Source organism: Mya arenaria, chromosome 8 (genome assembly GCF_026914265.1).
Source record: "Mya arenaria isolate MELC-2E11 chromosome 8, ASM2691426v1".
Taxonomy (NCBI): domain Eukaryota; kingdom Metazoa; phylum Mollusca; class Bivalvia; order Myida; family Myidae; genus Mya; species Mya arenaria.
The window spans coordinates 6,728,468-6,752,852 of NC_069129.1; the positions used below are offsets into that span (position 1 = coordinate 6,728,468).

At 33.3% G+C, this 24,385-nt stretch overlaps 2 protein-coding genes across 4 annotated transcripts in view; both read left to right on the forward strand.

Moving 5' to 3' along the window:
- LOC128242763 (uncharacterized) overlaps positions 1 to 9,561 on the forward strand; it is a 33,537-nt gene extending 23,976 nt beyond the window's left edge. For all 3 annotated transcript variants that reach the window (XM_052960069.1, XM_052960067.1, XM_052960068.1), the window contains 3 exons: positions 2,300 to 2,405; positions 4,755 to 4,942; positions 7,866 to 9,561. In XM_052960069.1, the coding sequence (XP_052816029.1) occupies positions 2,300 to 2,405; positions 4,755 to 4,942; positions 7,866 to 8,068 (497 nt within the window). In that variant the 3' untranslated portion in view covers positions 8,069 to 9,561. The remainder of the gene's footprint in view (positions 1 to 2,299; positions 2,406 to 4,754; positions 4,943 to 7,865) is intronic.
- Positions 9,562 to 15,792: 6,231 nt separating this feature from the next.
- On the forward strand, positions 15,793 to 22,968 carry LOC128242764 (CD63 antigen-like). Its single transcript, XM_052960070.1, has 5 exons — positions 15,793 to 16,149; positions 17,571 to 17,759; positions 17,986 to 18,060; positions 18,781 to 19,059; positions 20,877 to 22,968. The coding sequence occupies exons 1-5, from the start codon at positions 16,087 to 16,089 to the stop codon at positions 20,940 to 20,942; spliced, it is 672 nt and encodes a 223-aa protein (XP_052816030.1). The 5' UTR covers positions 15,793 to 16,086; the 3' UTR covers positions 20,943 to 22,968.
- The last annotated feature ends 1,417 nt before the right edge of the window (positions 22,969 to 24,385 follow it).

Genomic DNA, 24,385 nt, shown 5'->3' on the forward strand with positions numbered 1-24,385 from the left:
GTTAGCACACATAGGATACTATCTCAGCAACTACTTGATGTACTGCATTGAGACTTTATACAATGGTATTCAACCATCCAACCTAATTGAATAACCAAGTTAGATAACTGTATTTTGCAAATAATGGCCCTTTATTATTAGACTTAAAAATTCTGGTTAAGATTTTGCATGTAACCACATTTATGTTAATATCTCAGCACATTATGTATTGCATTGAAACCTAATCTAACAGTGATACATGCATGTTTCGCCAAAACTTTTCAATCCTTACAATGAAAAGCGGCGGAATAGTCGAGCGCGCTGTCTCTGTGACAGCTCTTGCTAGAGCTTAAAGCTGCACTCTCACAGATTGAACGTTTTGACAACTTTTTTTATTTTCTGTCTTGGAACGAGCCACTTTTGCGAAAATGCATGGACACCAATCATATAAGACTGCTGACAAAAAATTAGATTGCAGATTTATATACAAATGTATTTAGGTTCAAAAATTGATGTTTTATGCATTTTTCTTCAACCGTTAGTAACCATTTAAGCCATAAAACATTAACAGAGATATGAACATCTGCGATCTGATCTTTTGTCAGCAATCTTTTATCATTGGTTGGCCAATATTTACGCCAAAATTTGCTCTTTCCAAGACACAGAATAAAAAAGTTATTAAAACGGTAGTTCTGTGAGACTGCAGCTTTAAGGCAGTTTATTGATTTTATCGGATGGTGCACGGTTTGTTGTTTGTGTATCTATACTAAAAGTTCTTTCAGTGTGCAAGCAATTTAACATAGTTTTGTCAGTGTGCAGGCAATTGAACGAAGTCCTGTGTGTGTGCAGGCAATTGAACAAAGTCCTGTCAGTGCGCAGGCTACTGAAAAAGTCATGTTAGTGTGCAGGTATCTGTACCAAGTGTTGTCAGTGTGCAGGCAACTGAACAAAGTCTTGTCAGTGTGCAGGTATGAGAATCAAATTCTGTCAGTGTGCAGTCAATCATCAATTCCTGTCAGTGTGCAGGCAACTGAACGAAATCCTGCCAGTGTGCAGTCAATCACCAAGTCCTGTCAGGCTGCAGGCAACAGTGACAAGTCCTGTCAGTGTGCAGGCAACAGTGACAAGTCCTGTCAGTGCTTATCCAGGCAACTTGTTTGATCAGTATGTTTTTCAATATTTTTTGAGAACAAATATCAATTTATATTGATTACATTTAGGTTAAACTCTTTTACTCAGGTGAGCGATTAAGGGCCATTATGGCCCTCTTGTTAGCATATAGGACATCCTTTTATCAGTAAAGCTCCGGGGATTTCACTGCCTGGTGTGTTCAATCGATGTAATAACGAGTTTGACCGAAATGATACCATTGTCCGAAAATAACCGTATCGACCCCTCGCCGTATCATTTTGGTATCACTTGACGTGCATAACAGGATACAATAACCTTATGTATACATGTTATGTAGTTTCGGCCATTTCTGTTAGTATTCAGCATGCAATGCCCAATCGTTACAACTCGGCTATATCCGGCAAGCTTCGTTTATTTTCTGCTCGATACTGGACGAGGCGTTCCGATTGTCAATTACTGTTGGATAGTGTCCGAGGTGTTTCGATTGATGTAATACCCATTGCAATGATACCAACATTTACACGAGGCCACCGGGCATCAACATTTAACATTATGCTTAATGGAGCTATCATCAGCCAGTTGTATACAACCGGTTTTGGTAAAGTTATCCTAAACGTTCATTGATTGGTCAATATTTATTTAATAATATCTACCAACCAATCAACTTGTTTCTGATGAGTCAATTAGCCAAAAGATAACCGGTGTACAAGTTATTAATGTTTACGATTGGCTGTTGAGAGCTAGTGTATTTAAGGGCCGAGTCCCTTAAAGCTGCACCCTCACAGATTGAAGGTTTTGACAACTTTTTTTACTTTTTGTCTTGGAAAGAGCAATATTTTGCGTAAATATCTGCAAACCAATGATAAAAGATTGCTGACAAAAGATCAGATCACAGATTTGCATATTTCCGTTCGAAAAACAATGTTTAATGGTTTAAACCGTTACTAACGGTTTAAGAAAAATGCATAAAACATTAATTTTTGAACTCAAATATAAAAATCTGCGATCATATTTTTTGTCAGAAGTCTTTAATCACTTGTTTCCTTGGATTTTCGCAAAAATTGGCTCGTTCCAAGACAAAAAAAAAATAAAAAAAAAGTTGTAGAAACCTTCAATCTGTGAGAGTGCAGCTTTAAAACAAGACCTGATAAAGACTAACTGTATACCTGACATTAATACTATGTTGCAGACAAGTGTGTGGGATCATTTGGTGACGGTCCTGGGAGGTACAAGCAGCTCCTCACCGACACAAAAAAGCTCAAAGGATACGACGCGTATGATGGGGCACCGTTCAGGTATGGCGGCGTTTGTGTGCTCTCAAAGTCAAGTTTATTTAAAAGTTACAAAATGTAAATGTAATAGGTTTAATATTAAATCATCTGATTTCACTAAGAAAGTTTTATTTGTTTTAAAGTGTTCACCAAGAGCTTTTATATATACACATGATGTCATTTAGGAAACAAATCAATAAAATTGCTATATAATCAGAGTAAAAAATGGTTTTAATACCTCCCTTTAATAAATTATGTTATAGCGTTATTATTGTGTTATTCAAAAATGTTATCCATGCAAAAATAATATAATGGTAAATCAATATAAATAAAACATAGAAATAATCTCGATGTTATGACCTAAAATACACAAAAACATTATTTGCACTTCATAGGGTTATCGCAATGATAAATGGCCTACCTTAAAGGGACTGTACACCAGATTGGCACCAAAAATGTTTTTTTCTGTAACGAATCTCACGACAATTATTTAATAAAATGTTTTACTCTTTGATGTAATAATTGAAGAGAATACCAAAATGTAAAAAAATATCGAGTCGGAGACAGGGTTTGAACCGGTCTCGCCAAAATTGCTGTCAAGTGTTGTATCTACTGTACTACGAAGGCTTACCATTAACGGTTGGAATATTTAAGCTATATACCTAACTTGGTAATATCACGTGATAACATCGACTAGCCAATCACGCATAAGGCTTGAATTCTACTAGGTAGACATACCTAGTAATCTTTTTTAATGGAAAAATACGAAAAAAACTGCGAAAAAATAATTAATTGTTCAATGTGGTAGTTCAGTTAGTAATTTCAATGCATTGTACACATCGATACCAAGTTTATGTCAGTTTTCGACAATTTTCTCTTTTTTTCGCTATTTCATCATACGGAGTACAGCCCCTTTAACATAAAATTATTCTTTATATGGCAGTTTCTTTACTATTTCTTTAATTGCCATTCTATATCAAAAATATCTTCCTTGACTTTATATATTATTGTATTTGAGATAGATTTTGTTGTTGGAGTTGAATATTATATGAACATGTTCAATAATTTTCAAAGAAATGTTTGTAGAGCAGTGGTGTATGAAAACTATAGTTGAAAATATTGTCTTTCTTAATAAACAGAGTGTTCCTTTATATACACCTAGCTTTTGAAAGTTATTTCGAAGTAAGCAGTCACTATAAAATTAGTCATGATTCAATATACATGTACTGCGATAAGGGACAATCCTAATGTTAGATCATAACTATGCAATGTGGGATGGACACACTGATAAACATATTTTAAAATATCTAACATGCAGTAGTACCGCTTTGCATTCTAATGATGAATGTCTTTCCTTAATACATTCATAACCATGATCCATTTTCTCAAAATAAGCGTATTTTTAAGGTTTAAGTATCAGATTTCACTAAGCAAAATTACTTCCTTGAACATTGTGTTATAAACCGACGCATTGTTTATCATGATCATGTTTAAAATAATTTCCGTGAAAACGAAAACATTTTCTCAATCGAAATAAGAATAGTAAGCTTATCTAAATCCAGATATGAGGGATTTTAATGAGAATTGAGATGTACGTTCTCCATGTGGATTTGCCCCAATTTCTCGAAACTTCTTAAGTCCCTTATAACAGGTTTAAGCTAAGCTCACTATTTTGTCTTTCAATAATTTGCATAATATTTACTTCTTTAGGAGTTTTAATGCTTTAGAAAGGAACAATCATTATGATAGTCACAAATTACCATTTTTCATTTATCAAAATACAATTTAGAATGTACATTGCATTATTGAAATAAGCTACTTAAGCCTGTTAAGCTTAAGAAGTTTTGAGAAATTGGGGGGTATTTCTTAAATGTTCACAACCATGACAACGATGATCGCATATATGAAATGGTGTTGATATTGTATATAGATGCATAAACGTCCGTCTTCTCTGTTTAAATATGCACTCCCAGATAAGATTTACCAAAATGTATACAATTGTTTTAATATAACAAAAAGGATTAATAAATGTCGAAAACAATGGTTCTTATGAAGGATATCGAGTTAAATTTGAATGAAATGAGCATATTAAAACACAGTATTCTACCTTATGAGACTATAGTAGACCACAGTAAATATTTTAGCACTCACCAATCATTTAATATTTTTGAGCTTTCTGCTATTAAATACACGGTTACATTCTTGTTATCAGTAGTTAATATTTTCCATGAATGCATTAGTTAGTAAGTACATTTTGTATTTTAAAGTTAAAATCTATGTTTTTATACATGTTTATGTATTGATTTTGAATAATAGTTTCACTTTAAAACACTGAATGGATTTTTTATTGGATATATTATATTCTAATTTCAGTGAGAAGACCTCCGAGGGTCGCGTCAGCTACCTGGACCTCACCCTCCCCCAATATGGACTTCCACTGTACGACTGGATTATGAGCCTGGAGGTGGCAGAGCATATCCCCAGGGAGTACGAGTCTGTGTACATCGACAACATTGTCAGGCACGCCAAGGAGGGCGTTGTGCTTAGCTGGGCAGTTCCAGGTGTGTGTTTCATCGTGCTTAATGTTAGCCCTGTCTAGACTCAGACCCAGAAAAGTTTTTTTTATTTATATACAAAGTATCATTTTTACTCAATCAAATTTGCACAAATAAATGTGAATAAGTGTCCAAGTTAAAATAGTAATAAAACTCATCACCAATAATCAATTTAAATGTAAGTTTCAATGAAATAAAGATTGGCAGTATTGCCACTTGAGTCTTATCGCGGCCATGGGACTGTTTGTTATTGTGGACCCTGGCCCCCCACTCACGAAAATCTCGAGTCTTAAGAATCGATACTCCAAATTTTACTTTTATTGTAAAATTGTGATTAGAATAGCAATACTGGTATATCTTTCTTACCCGGTAACAAATTACTTGTTATACAAAAATGGTTATATAATTTGCTCAAATATGCAAACATGGACATATATTGTGCTTAATAAATAAAAAATAATGATGACATTTTGTTTAAGAATTCGCATGTCTGAGTAAGTCTCAAGATTAAATACAATACGTTACTGAATATGGTCCCTGATTGGCCTGTTCGAAGGGATAAACTTCGATAAAACGTTTTAATCGTATAAGGTTATGTTTTGGAGCTCTGGAAACGTTGTTCACCAAAGGCCCATTTTTTTCGAAATTTATGAAGACATTTATAGCATGAACAAGCTTAGCTTTTCTGATAAGAGAATAAAAACAAATAACAAGGAGCAATTAATAATTACCGCTCCTTCGATGAACAGAAACAAAATCTCATCCGATAAGATTTCTGTGAGGCGCCATTGAAAGGTTCTCGTTGACTTAACTGAACTTTGCAGTTTGCAAATTTAAAGGTTATCAATCCATCCATCATTAATACAAAATATGCTACTCAACTTGGCTAAGATACATTTAAAAGTTAATACAAAATGTCAATCTTGAATATGTTTTAAGTCTTCACCAAGACATTTAATTTCAAAGAGATATTATTATTATTATTATTATTATTATTATTATTATTATTATTATTATTATTATTATTATTTATTATTATTATTATTATTTATGAATTATTATTATTATTATTATTATTATTATTATTATTATTATTATTATTATTATTATTATTATTATTATTATTTATGAATTATTATTATTATTATTATTATTATTATTATTATTATTATTATTATTATTATTACGTTATTTAAGAAACATTTAAGAAACTAATTAATAAATTGCTATAATTTATATTCATAGTTGAAATTTGGTTGTATTACCTCCCTTTGATATGTTATAATAGTAGCGTAAATGTTGTGTTATTCAAACATGTTATCCATGCAAAAATAATATAATGGTTGATCAACATAAATTAAACATAGAAATAATCTCGATGTTAATATCTTAAGTGCATCAACACATCTTTGCATCGTAATTATTGATGGCCTGCCTTAAAATAAAATATTCCTTTATATGTATTTTTTTAAATATTCTTTATTTCACATTTGATTTATCTCCCTTGACTTTATTAAGAAGTTTTATATTTAATCAACATGTTTCTCAATTTAGTAGATTATTGAAAACTATTGAAAACTATCTTAATAAAGTAAACAGTTACAGTAGAATTAGACATTATTAAATTTAAAAACATTGCGATAAAGGACAATCCCTGATGTTAGATCATTACACTGCAGTGTAGGGTGAAAACACTGATAAACAAATTTTGAAATAACCATTGGATATGTAGCAACCAAGTAATTTTAGTGATAGGTACAGACAATTGTATAAAACTAGATAAGTAATGCACATAATGCAGTATCTTTTGGCTAGTTTGCACATTAAAGCACTTTGATTGGTTCTCCGTAATTATTGGATATATATTGACCAATCAATAAATAATTTGGCCAACTTTATCCAAAGAATTAACCAGTTTAGTACAATTGTCTGCTGATCTTTAAGAGAATTGACTAGTGTTCGTAAAATGCATTCGTTGGGCCACGCAAGGCAAAGAAAATGTTTGGTTAGGGTTACATTCTTTCCAAAAACAGGTAGGGTTTAAAAAAGGCTGTGTATTAGAACGTTATTGTCATAATTTGAGAATGTTGTAAAAGTAATATTCTGTATACAGATTTAAATGTTTCAAAAACTACATAGTAAAACAAACCTTAAAACATAATAGTATTGTTATTTTATTTTATTTAAACCAGCTGACTTAAAAAACAGCAGGGTCTGCCACATTTTGGTAGGTAGGATCGGATTACCCGAACCAAATATATTTTTAAGGCCTAAGACTATGACATCGAAATAATAGAAAACAAGCTCCCATTTGCGTATTGAATTGAAAAGAGACGTGAACCTCTAGAAACACATGGTCAAATATGAATATATGCTCAGTCTCCTTTTCATTGTGGCTGTTGGTCGACATCTTTGATCATGGTAGTCAGAACGCATCACCCCTAGCATCAAAGTCTGTATCGAATTAACATCGATATCGTTGGCTGTCATTAAACCCATTGGATTGACCGGTATTTATTTTGGAATTGAATTTTATCAGTAAATATTAACACAAGGTTGCGTTATTAAATTGATTCACTTTGACCATCTCTGAAAACAACGTTACACCCAAACAGCCGAAGCCCAATTATTTGCGAAAAATGGACATAAACGCCAACCCCCCCCCCCCCCCCCCCCCCCGACAATCTAGCTGTGAGCCATTCCCGACCCCCCCCCCCCCCCCCCCCGATCTTGACCGACACACTGTTATCAGCCAAGCTACGCCCCTAAATTGTCTAGGCGGAGCGAGGCTCCAATACGCGTCATGGAAGGGCCGTTAAATATTATCTACGATATGAGCGAGGTATTAAGTTATGGACAAATCTATACTCCATTTCTGCATACATGTAATTGGAAATAATGTTCTTTCTTTGATTTCCATGTTTTTCAGGCCAAGAAGGTTACTCACACATCAACATGCGAACTTTCGAATACGTTAAGGATCTCTTTGACAAGCTTGGCTTCGATCATGATGCGGAGAGCTCGGAGAAATTGAAAAAGGCGTCAAAACTGGAATGGCTTAGGACCAACACAAACGTGTACAGGCGGAGGGATACATCTAACATTGAGCACTTGAAAACATTTCTCACATGATGATATTTATGTACAGTTTTTAGATTTATATGTATTGCAATAAAAATGGTGTTGTTTTAAACTCAATAGAGTTTAATGTTGGGATATAACAGCAGTTTTTAATGTAAGCTTTAAAGGTGATAATGAAATAATACACATAATATAATTATTTAATGTAAGTACCGTTAGTATTCGTATGTAATCGTTTATAAATAATCTGATGGAAACAAATGCAAAATATCCAATTAATCAAGAATGATTTTAGTAAGCACTGGGTTGTATAGAGGCATTCGCAAGGTATTTGGCGCTGAACACTTAGAAAGTAAGCATATAGGTTTGGTCTTCTTAAGGATGAAGTCGGCGCCTGGCTTAGGCTGGCCTTTCAAGGTAAACGGTTACAAGTCCAAAAATAAACACTTACTAAAACATAGTTTTGTCCTTCCTTAAACTAATGTAATGTATAAGACCTGCACATAAGTTATGTAAAAATACTATAGTTGTAAAGAATTATGCTAAAGTATCCAATATGAATTACCTCCCTTGATTGATTTAGTCTGAATAGTCCAAAAATAGCCGAGTGAAAGGCATCTTCAAATGTTACATTTCCTAGACAATGATGGTTTATTTCTGCTGAAAAAACACACACAGAAATCGCTTGCTTTTTCCAAAAATAATACATATACATATACACAGATTGCCAAATGTAATACTGTTTCCATTTAATATTAGATGTATACAGTACTACATATGGCAATGATTTTGTGTTGATGTTTAAACCCATGTCCCGTGGCAGCCGCATTAAATGTCCTGTCCCGTGCGTTTCCAAGTATTTCAAGAGCTGACCTTTAATTGGCTTGCGTTTTCTTTCAAAATGATTTTTTGTAACTGATTACATCGACTTTAACTATGTTTTTCATACTTTCTACCTCGGTTTCAAAGTGTGTTATTTTACTTTATGTACAAGTATACATATAATTAGTTGTTGTCATTTTCGCACGTCATACTAAGATGACTATAAATCAACTGCTAGATGTTTATTCCCGCACACGCCCTCTGTTGTCCGCCGCCCCTTAGATTTTATTGACTCAAATAAAAATGTTGAACTTGGGTCTGTATTTGAGTATGGGCCCGGTACCGTCCGGAAACGGCGTTTATTAATACCTACGGTGTCGATGTATAACATTCATATGTAAAAAAGGAGCATTATAACGATGGTGTTCGTGGTTTATCTAGAAACACACGCATATGGTCCCTTATGCATTTAGCAAGAGCATGCTCACATGTTCAATAGCAAAACAGTTTTCTATAAAGCAAGATGAAAAGATGTCACTCCCGCCCCCTTTCAAATAAGAATGTTGATTGAAATCTAGCAATTAATTTATATTCGCCTAGATGCTATTGTGTTCGTGTCACTCTTGTCATTTTATTAACCAAGTCAAGATTGTCATTGGGAGTCATAAAACTGTTCCGAGATCTGTCATTGATTATACAATATAATAAATGTGTCACTAATGTGTGTTGGTTTTCATATGTGTGTGTTTTTGTGTAAATTTATATTTCTGCCCGAAAACAAATGCAATAATGAAAAACAATCGGTTAATGCTTATAATGACTATGTGGGAATAAGCCGTTCAATAGTATGGGCTTCATAAATAAAACTTAATTTTTAACTGAAGTCGATTTTCTAAGATGTCTTAAGTCGTATGAAATGAACACTATATGTGTTTTGACATAAACAATGTTTATTAAATTAAATTAATTAAAATAAAGTATTTCAGATATTCTTACGGAATTATAAGATATGGCCAGTGAGAAACTAACCTCACTGATGTTATGAAATGACATAGGCTGGTCTTTGAATACCCGCCCTGTAGTTTTATATTTTATTTGTGAACTTAGTCCTTCAAAATATATAGACATACCCTCAGCAAAATATTATATTTATATAATAATATTATTATATTTTTAAACACTAACGTATATGATCTTGTTTTAGGTCTGTACTTATTTTAAAGATCCACTCTTTCTCTCAAATAAGATTTACCACAATTAATACAACTGTTTTAATATACCATAAAGGATGAATAAATGTCGAAAACAACGGTTTTTATGAAGGATACCGAGATTAATTTGAAAACACGGTATTTCAATCTTATGAGATGATAGTAGATCACAGTATTTTTTTAGCATTCACCAATCATTTAATATTTTTGCGTTTTCAGGTATTTAATAAATGGTTACAATCTTGTTATCAGTAAATAATATTTTCCGTAAATGCATTATTGAGTAAGTAGTTAAAGATTTATCACTCAAAATTTATATTTGCTGTACATGTGTATGTATTGATTTTGAATAAGAGTGCCACTTTAACCAATATAGACCCTCCATTACACCAATGAATGATTAACATAATATATAAAGTATCAATTAAGGTGGACCATAAGCGTTTTTTCGAGTAAATGTTCGAAAATTGGTAAACAAATGAACAGCATATCCATAATTAGGGACTATTTTTAACATTATTAATATTCAAAACATTTGAGAATCTTCGAGTCTACAAAATATACCTCTGACGTCAATGTCCGAATTGAAAAGCGTAAGGCATTCATACCAACTTGATTGAGATTTTTTTCTAGACAAGCTCATTACGAGTAAGCAATGTACACTTAGAGTTGCTTCAGTTTGTAAGGCCGCCATACTGGCGACCAGGCAAAAAACAACAATTCCACCGCTGCAATTGGCATTAGGTGTTCAGTTGCATCTCTTGTTTGGTTCGCAGATGCTTATTATAATGCTTTAAGACCTAATCAAATCCTTCATTAAATGGACGCCCCCACCCCTCCAATAAAAAAAACACACACAAACAACAACAACAACAAAATAAAATAAAAATAAACAAACAAACGTGTATTGTACACAACCACTGTGTTTTGATCTTAATCTTATTGCCTAATTGTCTTATCAGATCTCTGATCTGAATATCCTACTGTGCAATTTTGGAGGTTTTATTATAGATTCGGACCCTAAATGGCCCTAAGCCAGTAAACAAATAAACAGGAAAATGGCCCCTACTGTGACATCAGTGCAATAAGCAGGAGATGCACAGCAGGGGATTGTCATGCCACATTCCTTAAACTCGGCCTTTAATGAGGTTGGCTTTTGTTCCTCATATAGTGAAGTGCCAAAAGTGCCGCAGTGTCTCAAACATTGATGGTAGAAATACATTATATGGATTGGGAATAATGGCTACAGCTACACCTAGAAATTCACATAAGAGACAAGTGAGAAGAGTTGCTGCATCTCTAGAAGACATTGCTGTTGTTGGTAGAAAAAATATAAACTTTAAAGGTCCAATTCAGAACACTGATTTGACATACACATTCTTACCGGTGTCACTCATGGAAGATGATGCATGAAATGTTGACATATTATGGAAAATGTGCTGGTTTCTATGGCCCAAAACACCTTAATGGAACGGTTCCCCATGTAGATAATTTATGATTGACATCATCAACGAGAATCCTCGACGATACGGCATATTTTGACATGTAATACATTCCAGATGATCTCCTGGACTTTGAGCGGGAAAGGAAATGAGCATTCTTGTACCATTTTACAACAAGACACTCAGCTGCACCAGACAATGGTTTGAAGGAGGTGAGGTGTCCATGCAAGACCACCATGGCTGGAAAACAATGGCATGCAATTGGAGATAACCACCGTTGCCTTGTTCCAGTATGTATTAAAAACTGTAGCGTAGAGATCTGTGCTAGTATACCACCAAGCACTTTATTGGAACAATATAATAAAAAAAATACAGGGAAAAGCCCAGTAGAAAAATTAAACCCTAACTGTTTATGATGATGAAGACTATGTTTGGTGATGGAGGTGTCAGATGCCTGATTTTCTAGGTATACAACTATTTATCATAATATTATACCTTAATAAATGTATCCCTTCTTTGTATATATAAAGTCGATCGGTCCGTATATCACTGTATTTTGATAAATACCTCGGACCTCGCCAAAAATGTAATATGGACCGCCGACGTCATACAACTGGTAAACTTATGCGGTTTGCTATTTTCACAACGGCGAAAATTTGTCTCAAGAAAATATTATTAACTTCGTTCAATTAAACACATCTAAAGCGCTTTAAAAATATTGAAAAAAAATTGTTCGGTATAATACAAGACATATGGCATTATGAGGCCCGGCCAGTCAGCCCTCGAAAGTGCTTACGCCTCGGTCCATAAACACGTTCGGGGGCTGACTGGCCGGTCCTTATAATGTCATATGACCCTCAGTGGTGTGTAATATTTCTTAAACTAATAGTACATGTACAGTGAATGTTGTAGGCAGAGGTTTGCACAGGAGATCAAAATTCTTTATAAAATTATGTGTGTGAAATACATTTAAGTATCTATAATCCGTTGTATATTTTGTAAATTTACAGAAATTAATAGTGTTGCATATAAGGAAGATTATTAAAATGTATTCGAATTAAGAAATCATCTCTTATGTACTCAACCTATTAAAAATGAGATATAATGCTCAAATAGAAATAGCTTTGATAAACATGTTAGTATATGGTACTAGACAGTCAAAATAAATTCCTCCCCTCTCGGTTAAATCCTTACTCCCTTCAAGCCTATTCCAAAACGAACAATATAAAGCGTCATCATATTTTTATGCTATATATTGAACGTATTAAAGGTAGTCAACTATTTATAAAATCACAGACTATTTCCAAAAATCCCCACTTAAATCATCGAAAAAAAACAACATAAAACATTTTGGTGGGTTCTTTTCCTCTAGTATGTCTTTAAAAGGTAGAACAATGAAACATAAGATTTTATCATTTTTTTTATCAAACTATATTTTTGTGTATTGATTTATAGCGAAATTACATAAATTGTCGAACAAATTTGAACATGTCCATTTTGTTATTTCTTACTATGGTACCATGCATCGATATGTATTTTATTGATAGAACAATGTCACATAAAATATTAAACAAAATAATGATCATATGATCTCTGTTGTGTATCGATTGATGATGAAATTACAGACATTCGTAATGTTTACTTGTTTTGTCATTGACACGATGTAACGAGAAAGTGTGGTATTGTGCTATGGGGAAAACTGGAGTACCCGGAAGAAACTCAATTTTTCGGCTTGTAGACCACAATCCAAACTCAAATGCGCCCTGACCGGGAATTAAACTCGGAACGCATTGATGAGAAGTGAGTTCACTTGCCACTGTGCTAAAAAGACAACATGGCACGCATTGGTTGTTAATCGAGTGCGTTCAGCTTTGCGCTTAAAGAACAGAACAAACATTTTATTTAGACCTGTACAATGTGCATTGTCTACATATACATACGTTTTGTTTATATCATGCAAACGTGTATATACAACATGTAACGGTTTATGGTAAACATATATATGTGTGTTGTAACAAGAATTGTAGGCTGAGCTAAACATTTAGATCACTCTCACCCACGATTTACTAGTATTGCCTTGTGCTGTAATGCGAAACGCAACTATTTCATGATTTTTGGTAGTGTTTTATCATTTGCAATTTAAAGTAAACTTTTAACATAACAACCCTTTATGAAAATATAGTATTATTTATCGATTGACATAAAACGACTTTCAAGAATGGAAATAAGGTTATGAAACAAAAAGTATACACATAAAATTACCCTGCACACAACTGTATAAAGATAACAGACTTGTGGTGAAAATATAAGTTTCATATAGATGCATTTAAAACCGAAATATGAATGTTAATTGATTGTTAAAAATAACGATATATGATTAAAGGCCTATTTTTAGCCTTCTATGCCCCCCCCCCCCCCAAAAAAAAACAAAAAAAACAAAAAAAAAACAAACAGCAACAAGAAAACAAAAACACAACAAAACAAAACAAAAAACTGTGTATAGTACACAACCGCTGTTTAATGATCTTAATCTACTTGCCTTGATCCCTCTTATCAGATCTCCGATCTGAGTATCCTGCTGTGCAGTTTTAGAAGTGTTCTCATAGATATGGACCCTTAATGGCCCTGAGTCAATAAACGAATACACAGAAAATTGGCCCCTTATGTGACACCAGTGCAATTAGCAGGAGATGCACAGCAGGCGTTTATCATGCCAAACATTCATTAAAGGGACTGTACACCAGATTGGCACCAAAAAAAGTTTTTTTCTGTAACGAATCTCAGGAATTATCTAATAGAACGTGTTACGCTTTGATATCATAATTGTAAAAAAAGAAGTACCAAAATGTAAAAACAAAATGGTGTCGGAGACCGGGTTCGAACCCGTGTCGGCAAAATTGCAGTCCAGCGTCGTATCCACTGAGCGACAACGGCTTACTGGAATTGGGTGACATAATTAAGCTATACACCTACCTCGGTTATATCACTTGATAACACCGACTAGCCAATCACGCATAAGGAATAAATTGTACCTGGTAGACATACCCAGTAATCTTTTTTAATGGAAATATATATACGAAATAACTGCTAAACTTAAATAAATTGTAAGCTATGTGGTACTTCAGTTAGTAAGTTTCGATGCATTGTACACATCGATGCCCAGTTTATGTCAGTTTTCGACAATTTTCTTCTTTTTTTTCGCTATTTTATCATATGGAGTACAGCCCCTTTAACTAGTCTTTTAAGAGAGCATGTTGATAGTGAGGTGAAACATAAAAAACAAAAACAAAACACTAGTTTACGTTTTATATGGACTGACATAGAAAACGTTAATGAAGCGTGTGAAATGTGAAGATAATGCTTGGTCGAATGGTAAAACATCACTAGATGCTGTTTATTTAACACCTTTTCAAATAAATTGATAGAAAATGCTCCATATTGCCGAATGGTGATCGTAACGTTAATGAAACTTGAACTATTTAGGCTTGAATTTACAAAATATATTCGAACCAGTATAATATGATGATTGGTTTTATTTATAAAAGAATGTTATAAAAAAAACAGGACAACCTTACATTCATGTATTTTCACATTGTAATATATCGCCAATTTAACAATTAGAATTAGGTCTCAAAATGTGCTTGAACTAGCACCAGATGAACATTAATGTGGTTAAACCAATACTCCTCAAGACTACTAATTACGCCTCGTCAGCGGCAGATAATTAACCAACATTCACGAACCAGTGTATAGGTCCGTGCATTTAATATTGGATTCGAAAATGTTGCAAAACAGATTTGTGTTACGAACGAAAGCAGCACATTTAAAAAAACGCACATCCCAAACTTGTATATTAAACTTTTTCGTTTCGCTACAGGTACCTTGAAATAAAATAAAACGAGAAAAAGTCATAGCGACAGTGGGGCCGAAAAGGCGTTACCATTTATATTAACTAATATATAAACAACTATCCGTGTAAAAATATGGCCCAAAACAGGGATTCGCCGCAATTTCGATATTAGACTCAAAAACCATCCTTAAACAAACATTGACTCACGTTCTACTGGGAACTCTTAACTCTTGTTTGAAAACAATAAAGTGATACATAAACATTGGAAATTCTAATCGAGTATCAACGAAATTGTTATTATTGAAATTTTAAGGTGTTTTTTGTTTCATGAAGGCACGGACCAATAATCCACAGTGTTATATATATAGGTCATGAAAGCGAAACTTATGACCGCTCAGTGATATCGGAACTACTTTTTAGCCACGTCATGCTCATGTGATTGTTTACATGTAAACTTTACTAACGCGCACGATCTAAGCCGTATGGCAATCATTTTGAAATATTTCTGATAGGATACGTATTAAAAGGCAAGTTGAAGTTAGTTTGACATAACTTGCTTACAGTACTGCTGGAATATAACTTGTTTGGGATTATTTCTTGTGGATAAATTTTAAAATCATTAGTTTACATACCAGTACTGTATTGTTGCGCGCTTCAGGAAACAAAACAAGTGAGCAAAAAGCTGTGGATACTTTTGCGTAAATTTATCATTTTTGAGGAAAAGACAGTGCTAAAAAAATCAAGATGGTTGAAGGTGGAATGAAGTGCGTGAGGTTCCTTTTGTTTGGCTTCAATTTGATATTTGTGGTGAGTATGTTGCGCCAGCATAAATTGCGCAATTTCAAAATGACAAGTTTCCATTTTATCTCCACGGCCATTTTAGTCTCTGACTCGTGGTACAGTATCAGTGTCAGGTCGGATTAAGTGCCTTTTCGGCCTAGTCCAATTTTGTCGACTTATGCATTTCGGATATGTTTGTTATGGAATTTCACTTCAAATCGCAAGAAAACTCAGCTTGAGTGATGTGGTTACTGAATATTGAATATGTCTTATGTGATGAAAAGTACATTACCAGTAATCCAGCTGTTATACGCAGGTGATGTTTGAGTACCAGTAAAGATACGTCATACAGTACAATATGTATTTTTTTTCTCCAATACATGAAAGATTTTCAAACATAATATGCTCAAATGAGTATTAACAACTATTGAAACTAGTATGAGAGTGTACATAGCAATTTTGGCGATATGTGAACTACAAAAACTAGGGGAAAAACACATATTTAACCCACCAACCCACAAGGGTTTTTACCGTATGACAAGTTTATTGATAGTTTATATATAGGATAAATAATAGTTTATATATAGGATAAATAGTGAGAGAAAACCTTCCATCAGTTTTTTCCTTATGAAAATAGCTGCTACCGGATATTTGCTCAGGATGTAAAGAAGGTCTTGTTTGATCAGAAACACAAAATGATTTCTTAGAATGCAATAAGAGCAGACAAGAGGCAGTGTTACATGATAAACAGGGAGCTGGATAAAACATCCCATGGACAAAATGTCATTTTTTACTAGGTGGACAAAACATCCCTTGGACAAAATGTCCTTTTTTAATAGGTGGACAAAACATCCCATGGACAAAATGTCTTTTTTGACTAGGTGGACAAAACATCCCATGGACAAAACATCCCAGATCATTTTGACAAGGTGGACAAAACATCCCATGGACAAAACATCCCAGATCATTTTGACAAGGTGGACAAAACATCCCAGATCATTTTGACAAAAAATAAAGACAGAGGTTTTGGCCATGGGTTGTTCTGTACTACATCTGATCAAACAATACTGGATGTATCACTTCACTGTACTTCTAATGCACCAGTCAATTGTAACCCTCAGGTCCGGGGGTTTACCATTTTTCATTACACTTTGGTTATCTGAGGGTAATTTTGTGGCACACCCACTTTCAAGTCATTAACATGACAGACGAGAAAGAAGATAAGAAAAATGCCAATATTTGAATATACTGTCAAAATATTTACTAATCAATACAAACTTTTTTAATAGAAAAAAAATATGTATGAATTTGAGTATACATCGTAATGATTAAAACTCCAGGTGCATAAATAATTTGTTCTTCTCTCTCTGAAAACCAAGTCTCATATAGTCCCATATAGTCCTTATATTAGTGAATTACTTTAAGTGATATTGTCATTTTTATTACAGTTGGCTGCTATTGGTCTGATTGCGATTGGTGCGTATGTCCAGATCGCTCTCAAAGACTACTTTGACTTGATAGGGGGGAAATTTAGTACAGCAGCAGCATTACTAATAGCGGTCGGTGTGATCATATTCTTCATTGCTTCCTTCGGCTGCTTTGGAGCATACAGACAGAACAGAGTCTGTGTCCTCATCGTAAGTATTTGTATATGTTCTCAGTGTTGTTTATTTTCAACGGTAACCAGTATTTATTGTTTTGCATGCATGTCTTCAATGTTAACTTAACTATATATAGTTTAATTATTTTAATCTAGTGTTTGTGTCCATTCGCAAATGATATAATGTTTCATCAAGCTAAAATGTATAATTGAAAAAAAATATGTCTTTATCGTTTATTCATTACGTTCATTATCTTTTCCAGTTCTCTGCCCTTCTAATCTTCATCTTTATCCTGGAGATCTCTGCTGGTATCGCTGGATACGTCTACAAAAGCCAAGTATGTTAAGCCGGCTCACACTACCTACATACCAATCCTTACCTACCAATATATATAACATTATTCGGATAAAGAACTTATTATAGTGACATTTAAACTCTGGTGTCCATCATACATAATGTATTTGGTGTCCATCTTACATAATATATATTTGCCAGTTCGCCAGGAAAAAAATCTCTTGACAATGTAGTGACGAGTCGAAATAGTCCTATCACTGTTCAGATCTGGTTTTAGAACATATGATCAAAACACACTTTCATGAGTAGGCTTGCCTGAGGTAAATGTGATCTCACTGTTAGATATAGGCAAAGTGATAGAACAAACATGAATTTGTAATAATGTTAAATAAGGGTTACATGTACATGTAGATGTCACATTTTTATTGGATTCTACCAAATGCACACATTATAGTTATGTATTTGATAGTTTTCAATTTGAATTTTTGATTGTTTTCGATACAAAATATCAATATTTATATCTATTTCCCTGTTGACTAACTGCTTATTTATTATAATAATGAAATGAATAACTTTTGATAGGCAACCACACTTTTAGATTATCTTGTTTCATTTTGTATTTTGAAAATATTGGTCACCACCATTTGGTGCTAACAATGCAGGTTATCAGCTATGTTGACAGTTACATGATAGGTAATTATTAAGTTTTTCTGAAACTTTGAAATATATACAAATTAGCAACAGTTTTCCTCTTTTCTGTTAGGTGGAGTCGTACGTGGAGAAATATATGAAGGAGTCAATTGGAAAAAATAACACTAAGGCGTGGGAAACCGTGCAGAAGGAGTTCAAATGCTGTGGTATCACAAACTCAACTGACTGGAATGGAAACATTCCGCAAAGCTGCTGTAAAAGTCCTGCAACTGGTTGCCAGAACAACACAGCCAATCTTTATCCCCAGGGGTGTCTGAAGAAGTTCTCCGACTGGGTAGAAGATCATGTGGCCATTGTGGGAGGTGTCGGAATTGGCTTTGCCTTCATTCAGGTAACTACAAGTTGTTTTAAGCTTAGCTGTTTTTGTTCTTTTTAAATCGAGGCATTGCCAGAGAAATCAGATATTGGAACCTGGTACACATCGGGGCTTCTGTAAAAGGAAGTATAAAACTCTGTAAAACTGTGCCCAAACTTACAAAATTGAATCCTTGGAAAGTCAAAAACTTCCACTGTTTTGGAGGAAATTTCAAAAAGTGAAGGTTAGGAAGTTCAGAATATTAAAACTTGGTGTCAAAGTTACTGAATGGCCACATTTTTAAAAAGGCTTGAAGTTAAATGATTTTTCTTCAAGCTAGTTTTGTGAAATTTGCTATTTATAATTACAAATTATTTAATGTTAAAAGTATTTAGTTGGACGAAAGTGGAAATTCTTAAAATCATTAACTTGAATAAATCAGAGAAAAACTTTCAGTTGATGTAAATGAAGTTCATACTTCCAGTTAAGAATTCCTAATGTACGCCCTGACGCATGTTGCCAAAGACAATAAGCACTTGTAAAGCAAGGCCCGTAGCATGATTAAATACTTAGTATATAAAACTAAATGTCTTCTATTGTAATGATCGTGCACATGAATATAATAAATATATAACAGTATACAGTACATTGAAACAAGAACCCTATTACATGGGATTTTCCAGTTTCTATACATGTTTAATTTTTTTATTTTATGTGAATAAGTGTTTAATTTTATGTGCATATTATCATATTTTTATGGAAAATAACAATACATGCCAGGTTGGTGTGAAATACAAGTGTTAGTTTACATCATCTTTATTATATCATCGAAACCTGAAAGTATAAAAAAAATAAATCGTCTTTTGATACTTTTTAAAGGAATAAAAAGCATCACAAAGAAAATATAGATTGCCAAATTATTAGGGTAGGGCTGAATGGATGGGCTCAAATCCGGCTGCATTGGTATTTTATCCAGTGATTTTTTGGGGAGATTATTTTCATCGCCTGTGTCTTGCAACCTGTGCCTTGCAAATTGGGAAAAAAGTTTACTTTGGGGAAAATACAAAATTAAACCAAAATAGCTAATAAAATTGCAAATAGACTTTTATGCATATATTATGATTTTAAAGAGTTAATCTTGTCATGATTTAGTTTATTTAACATAAACATTATCTTCATTTATCAAAATGGAAAAATATTTTTTTGGGAAAAAAAGGACATTTTTCTGAAGGAGAAACAGCCTTTGGAAGGCAGTAAATTGCACCAAGAAAATTCACTGTTATCTAATGCAGGTTCAGATTGTATTTTAGTTTTTTGTTTGAAACAGATTACACATAATGAACATGCCATTTATATGAATGTTATCTTTGAGGACAAAGCTACAAGTTGGCACTAAATACCATGCAATTAGCAGAAACCGCTGATGGTAATTTATACACAAATAATGTAATTCAAACATAGGCATATTGGCATTTAGCAGTTTCATAGAACAATAATTGTTTCGATATACCCATTGAATGTGATTGAATGTAAGACAAAAGTCAATTGGCTACTTTAAAGGAATTGTATTAACTATTTCAAAATGCTGTTTTGTTGTCTAAAATTACTAAGACAGACTATTCTTGCACACAGTTGTCATAAATTGGCTCAAGAGATTTGATTGTTCAAACAGATGGTTTCCAATATGTCTTTATGGTCTGGCTCTGCTACAAGTAATTACTTAGGCCTTAGGACCTCCTTAAAAGCTTTGTTTTGGGACTAGGAGGCTAAAACACTAGCACACTGTCATGAAGTGGTCAAGAGTCAGCGCATGATGTAGATGATAATAAATGAATATTTCTTTTTCATTTCAGCTTATTGGTATCATGTTCGCTTGCTGTCTGGCCAGAGCAATCAAAAAGGAGTATGAAGTGGTGTAAACCAGTCTAAACTCTAGAACTATGAACCAGTCTAGCTTCTATTAATAACAACCAATAGGGTCATTAGTAACATGTAACAATGGATTGTGGGAAACTGTAGTCAACCTCAGATTTTGGAATCAGTAGTTTAAATGGTGTTAGCTGAATTTTAAAAAGCTGTGGCCTACTTGACATTAAATTTGTAGACAATGTTTAACCTAAAGCTAGTGTTTATTAGTTTTGATGTCAATATCTTTGTATGAACTTCTGCTTAAAGTCTGATGTTCTGTTTTACACGCTGTACATGCTTAAATGTGTGTTCTGCATTTCATGTATCATTCATTATTCACTCTGTAATTTTCGACCATTAATCTTGAATTCATTGATAGCGTCAGATACTGTGTGAATGTTATCTTTGTATTGGATACTGGCCTGGCTTAAATTTATTGACAATGATTTTAAACATTTTGAAATATTGATGTGACACCATGTATTTTGGATGTGTGTTTTTTTTAAATTAAATTGTCATTTTGACTGTGAACGAATATTTACCACCATATTTGATAGATTATTTTCATTTAGATAGGTAACCAGTCTGTGAAATTCAATAAAAACGGGTTCTACGTGTAATGAGAATTTAGCCCATTATACACTTACTTTTTTTTGTTACCAACAACAAAATGGCTTACAGTAAATTGTCAAATTTAGTTTGTTTGTCCCTTTAAGAAACCAAAGATTTCATATAATGCACAATCTACAGCAAAACGATCTGTAGGACTAGGTACATAACTTCACCTTCATGCAACAATATTCTATTTCTATATGTAGTTGTGGAGTTCTAGCACTAGGGTGACGCAATGTATTTATCCATGCTGATAATCTAGTCGCTATCACAGCATGAAATAAAGTGTGTGTTTTTTGCCAAGAGTTGGAATGCCCGTACAGGATTTCATGTTGCTCTAGGGAGTGCGCAGAATCTACTTCTTAAATCTTAACTTTATTCTGAGCATGTTTTCAGTTAAGTACACAAAATGTGTGTCGGACATAAAACCCAAAATTAAATGTGAAATCTTAAAAAAGTCTTGAGTAATTCTTTCAGGCAAACATTTTTCTCAAAGTATGTCCCAGTTCAACCACATACACAGAAGTGCTAGACTTGATGTACCATGTATTCATTAATAAAATGGCCCTATGTTTATAAACTTTAATCAAAGTTATTGATTCAAAAGACTTAACATCGTAACTTTATTGATCATAATATGAAGGCTATCATTCTTGGGTTAGTTTATTTTTCTGGTAAATATTTTGTTTTGTTTTTCTGGTAAAGGATGCCATGTTAATAGAGTGTAATAGTTATATGCATGTATGAAAGGCAATCTTATTATGAATGATACTTAATTATCCATCGATAGTATTATTGTTTTATCATTTCTTGCTAACTAATTTCATTAACATTACCTGTTTGTCTTAACGCTAGAAACCTTAGTAACCACAGTTAAGCTTTCAGTATTGTGGCCTATATACATTATAGAAGGGCAGAAACCTTGGAAATGCTGTTAAAACTCCAAAATACCGGTATTACTGTTCGTGACAAATATTTATTTTTCTATAAAGAAATGTTTAGAACTACCGATTTTATAATGTTAATTGTTTATAAATGCGATTTCACTTGTTAATGTACAAAAAATCAAATTTTATGGTTTATGATATTTTTGAGATAGAGCATTTCTGTTAGACTTGTTTGTATTTTTTTAACTGTTACAAATTTTGTGGAATTGTTGTTGCAATTTTTGTGTTGAATATCTTTTGGAAAGAAAAATATGGCTTTTCGTAATTTTTAAAAACTGTTTTATTTTCTGATATAAGAGCCTAAAATCTGGTGTTATTTGTCATGTTTGTAACATCTGCCGTGAAATTATAATTGTTTATATCTATTGTTATTACAATATCTTACATTTGTATTTTTGATCAGTTTCGTTTTTGAGTTTTTGACAGTTGTTACAATCTTTATTATTGTCTACATTGGTAATAAATTCTGAAAAAATCATTGAAGCTTTTTTATATTTGATTGGCTTTTTCTATGCCCCCAAAGTGCGGCAAAAAGTAATCGGCCAGGTTGTCTGTTCAACAGTAACCAATGTATTACTTGCCAACGTTTAGGACCAGAGACCTCAAAGTTGGTAGGCAGGTTAGTTATATCTTGTAGATCTCCTGTTGATTTTGATGTCAGTGGGTCAAAGGTCAAATTTGTGGTGACCTTGAGCTGAAAATCCATTTCCGATCAATAAATAAACAAAGCTAGGTCTCATGGACCTCAAACTTAAAGGGCAGGTTTGTTTTGACCAGTAGATAAATCCTGTTGAATTTGATGTCAGTGGGTCGAAGTGCAAAGTTGTGGTGACCTTGAACTGAAAATCCTTTTCCGATTAATTACTTCAGAAAGCTGGGGCTCAGGGACCCCAAATTTGATAGGCAGGTTAATCATGACCATTAGGTGAACACTAGTTATTTTGAGGTCAAAGGTCAAGGTAGTGGTTGAGATAAAACTAATGACACCTAATGATTTTAAAGTAACTAATGATCACTTTGGCCTATATAGGAGGCTCATACTTTGTAGGCAGTTTGAACACTTCTCGGGGATGACCCCTATTGGTAATAGATATCAAGATTGCAATAGGGAAGACATGCTGAAGCCATTTACGGTATGTACATCATTTACTTGAAAAATTTATCCAGTGCTAGTTTAATTGTTTCTTTATTCTCCTAAACATAAGCATTTATTTTTTTCATACCATTTTTTTCTGTTCTTGGTTTTTATTATTAACTTGAATACTGCAATAAATGGGTATAGCTTCAATGTACACAAACATGCATGTTCAATAATTAATATCATGTTAGAGTACAACAGATCATTTGACACTCCCATCTTGCAGTGACTCATCTTCAGTTTAAAAATGATAGCGATCTATATTTAAAAACTGCAAGGGAAGGTCGTTGCGAAAATATGTTATATTGTAATAGCTATCTGTCCGTATAGGTCCAAATACTTCAGGCTATATTCCCAAAGAGGTATTTTGGGGGCATTTGTCACATTCCTGTGACAGCTCTTGTTATTGATTATTTGTTCAAGAATGGTAAAAATGGAATGAAATTTTTGTTTACAGTGTAATTGAAAGCGCATGGTCCCCGGTAGGGACAGAAAAGTTATGTGCTCTTTGACTTTCAAAAAACAAGTCAAGCCACTGTCTTAGCCTTGGTGTTGGTGTTTCACAACAACAGTAAGATTTAGCCATAGTTAAAAACATAGAAACATTCCAGGTTTAAAGTAAATCTACATTAAACATATTGCACAATTTACAAATATTATATATCCATGAGAAGAAGTACACATAATAATTTTATTATACTGCGAAAAGGGCAATTAATTTTGATTGAATATTTGTTCAATCATCCTGATCTGACAA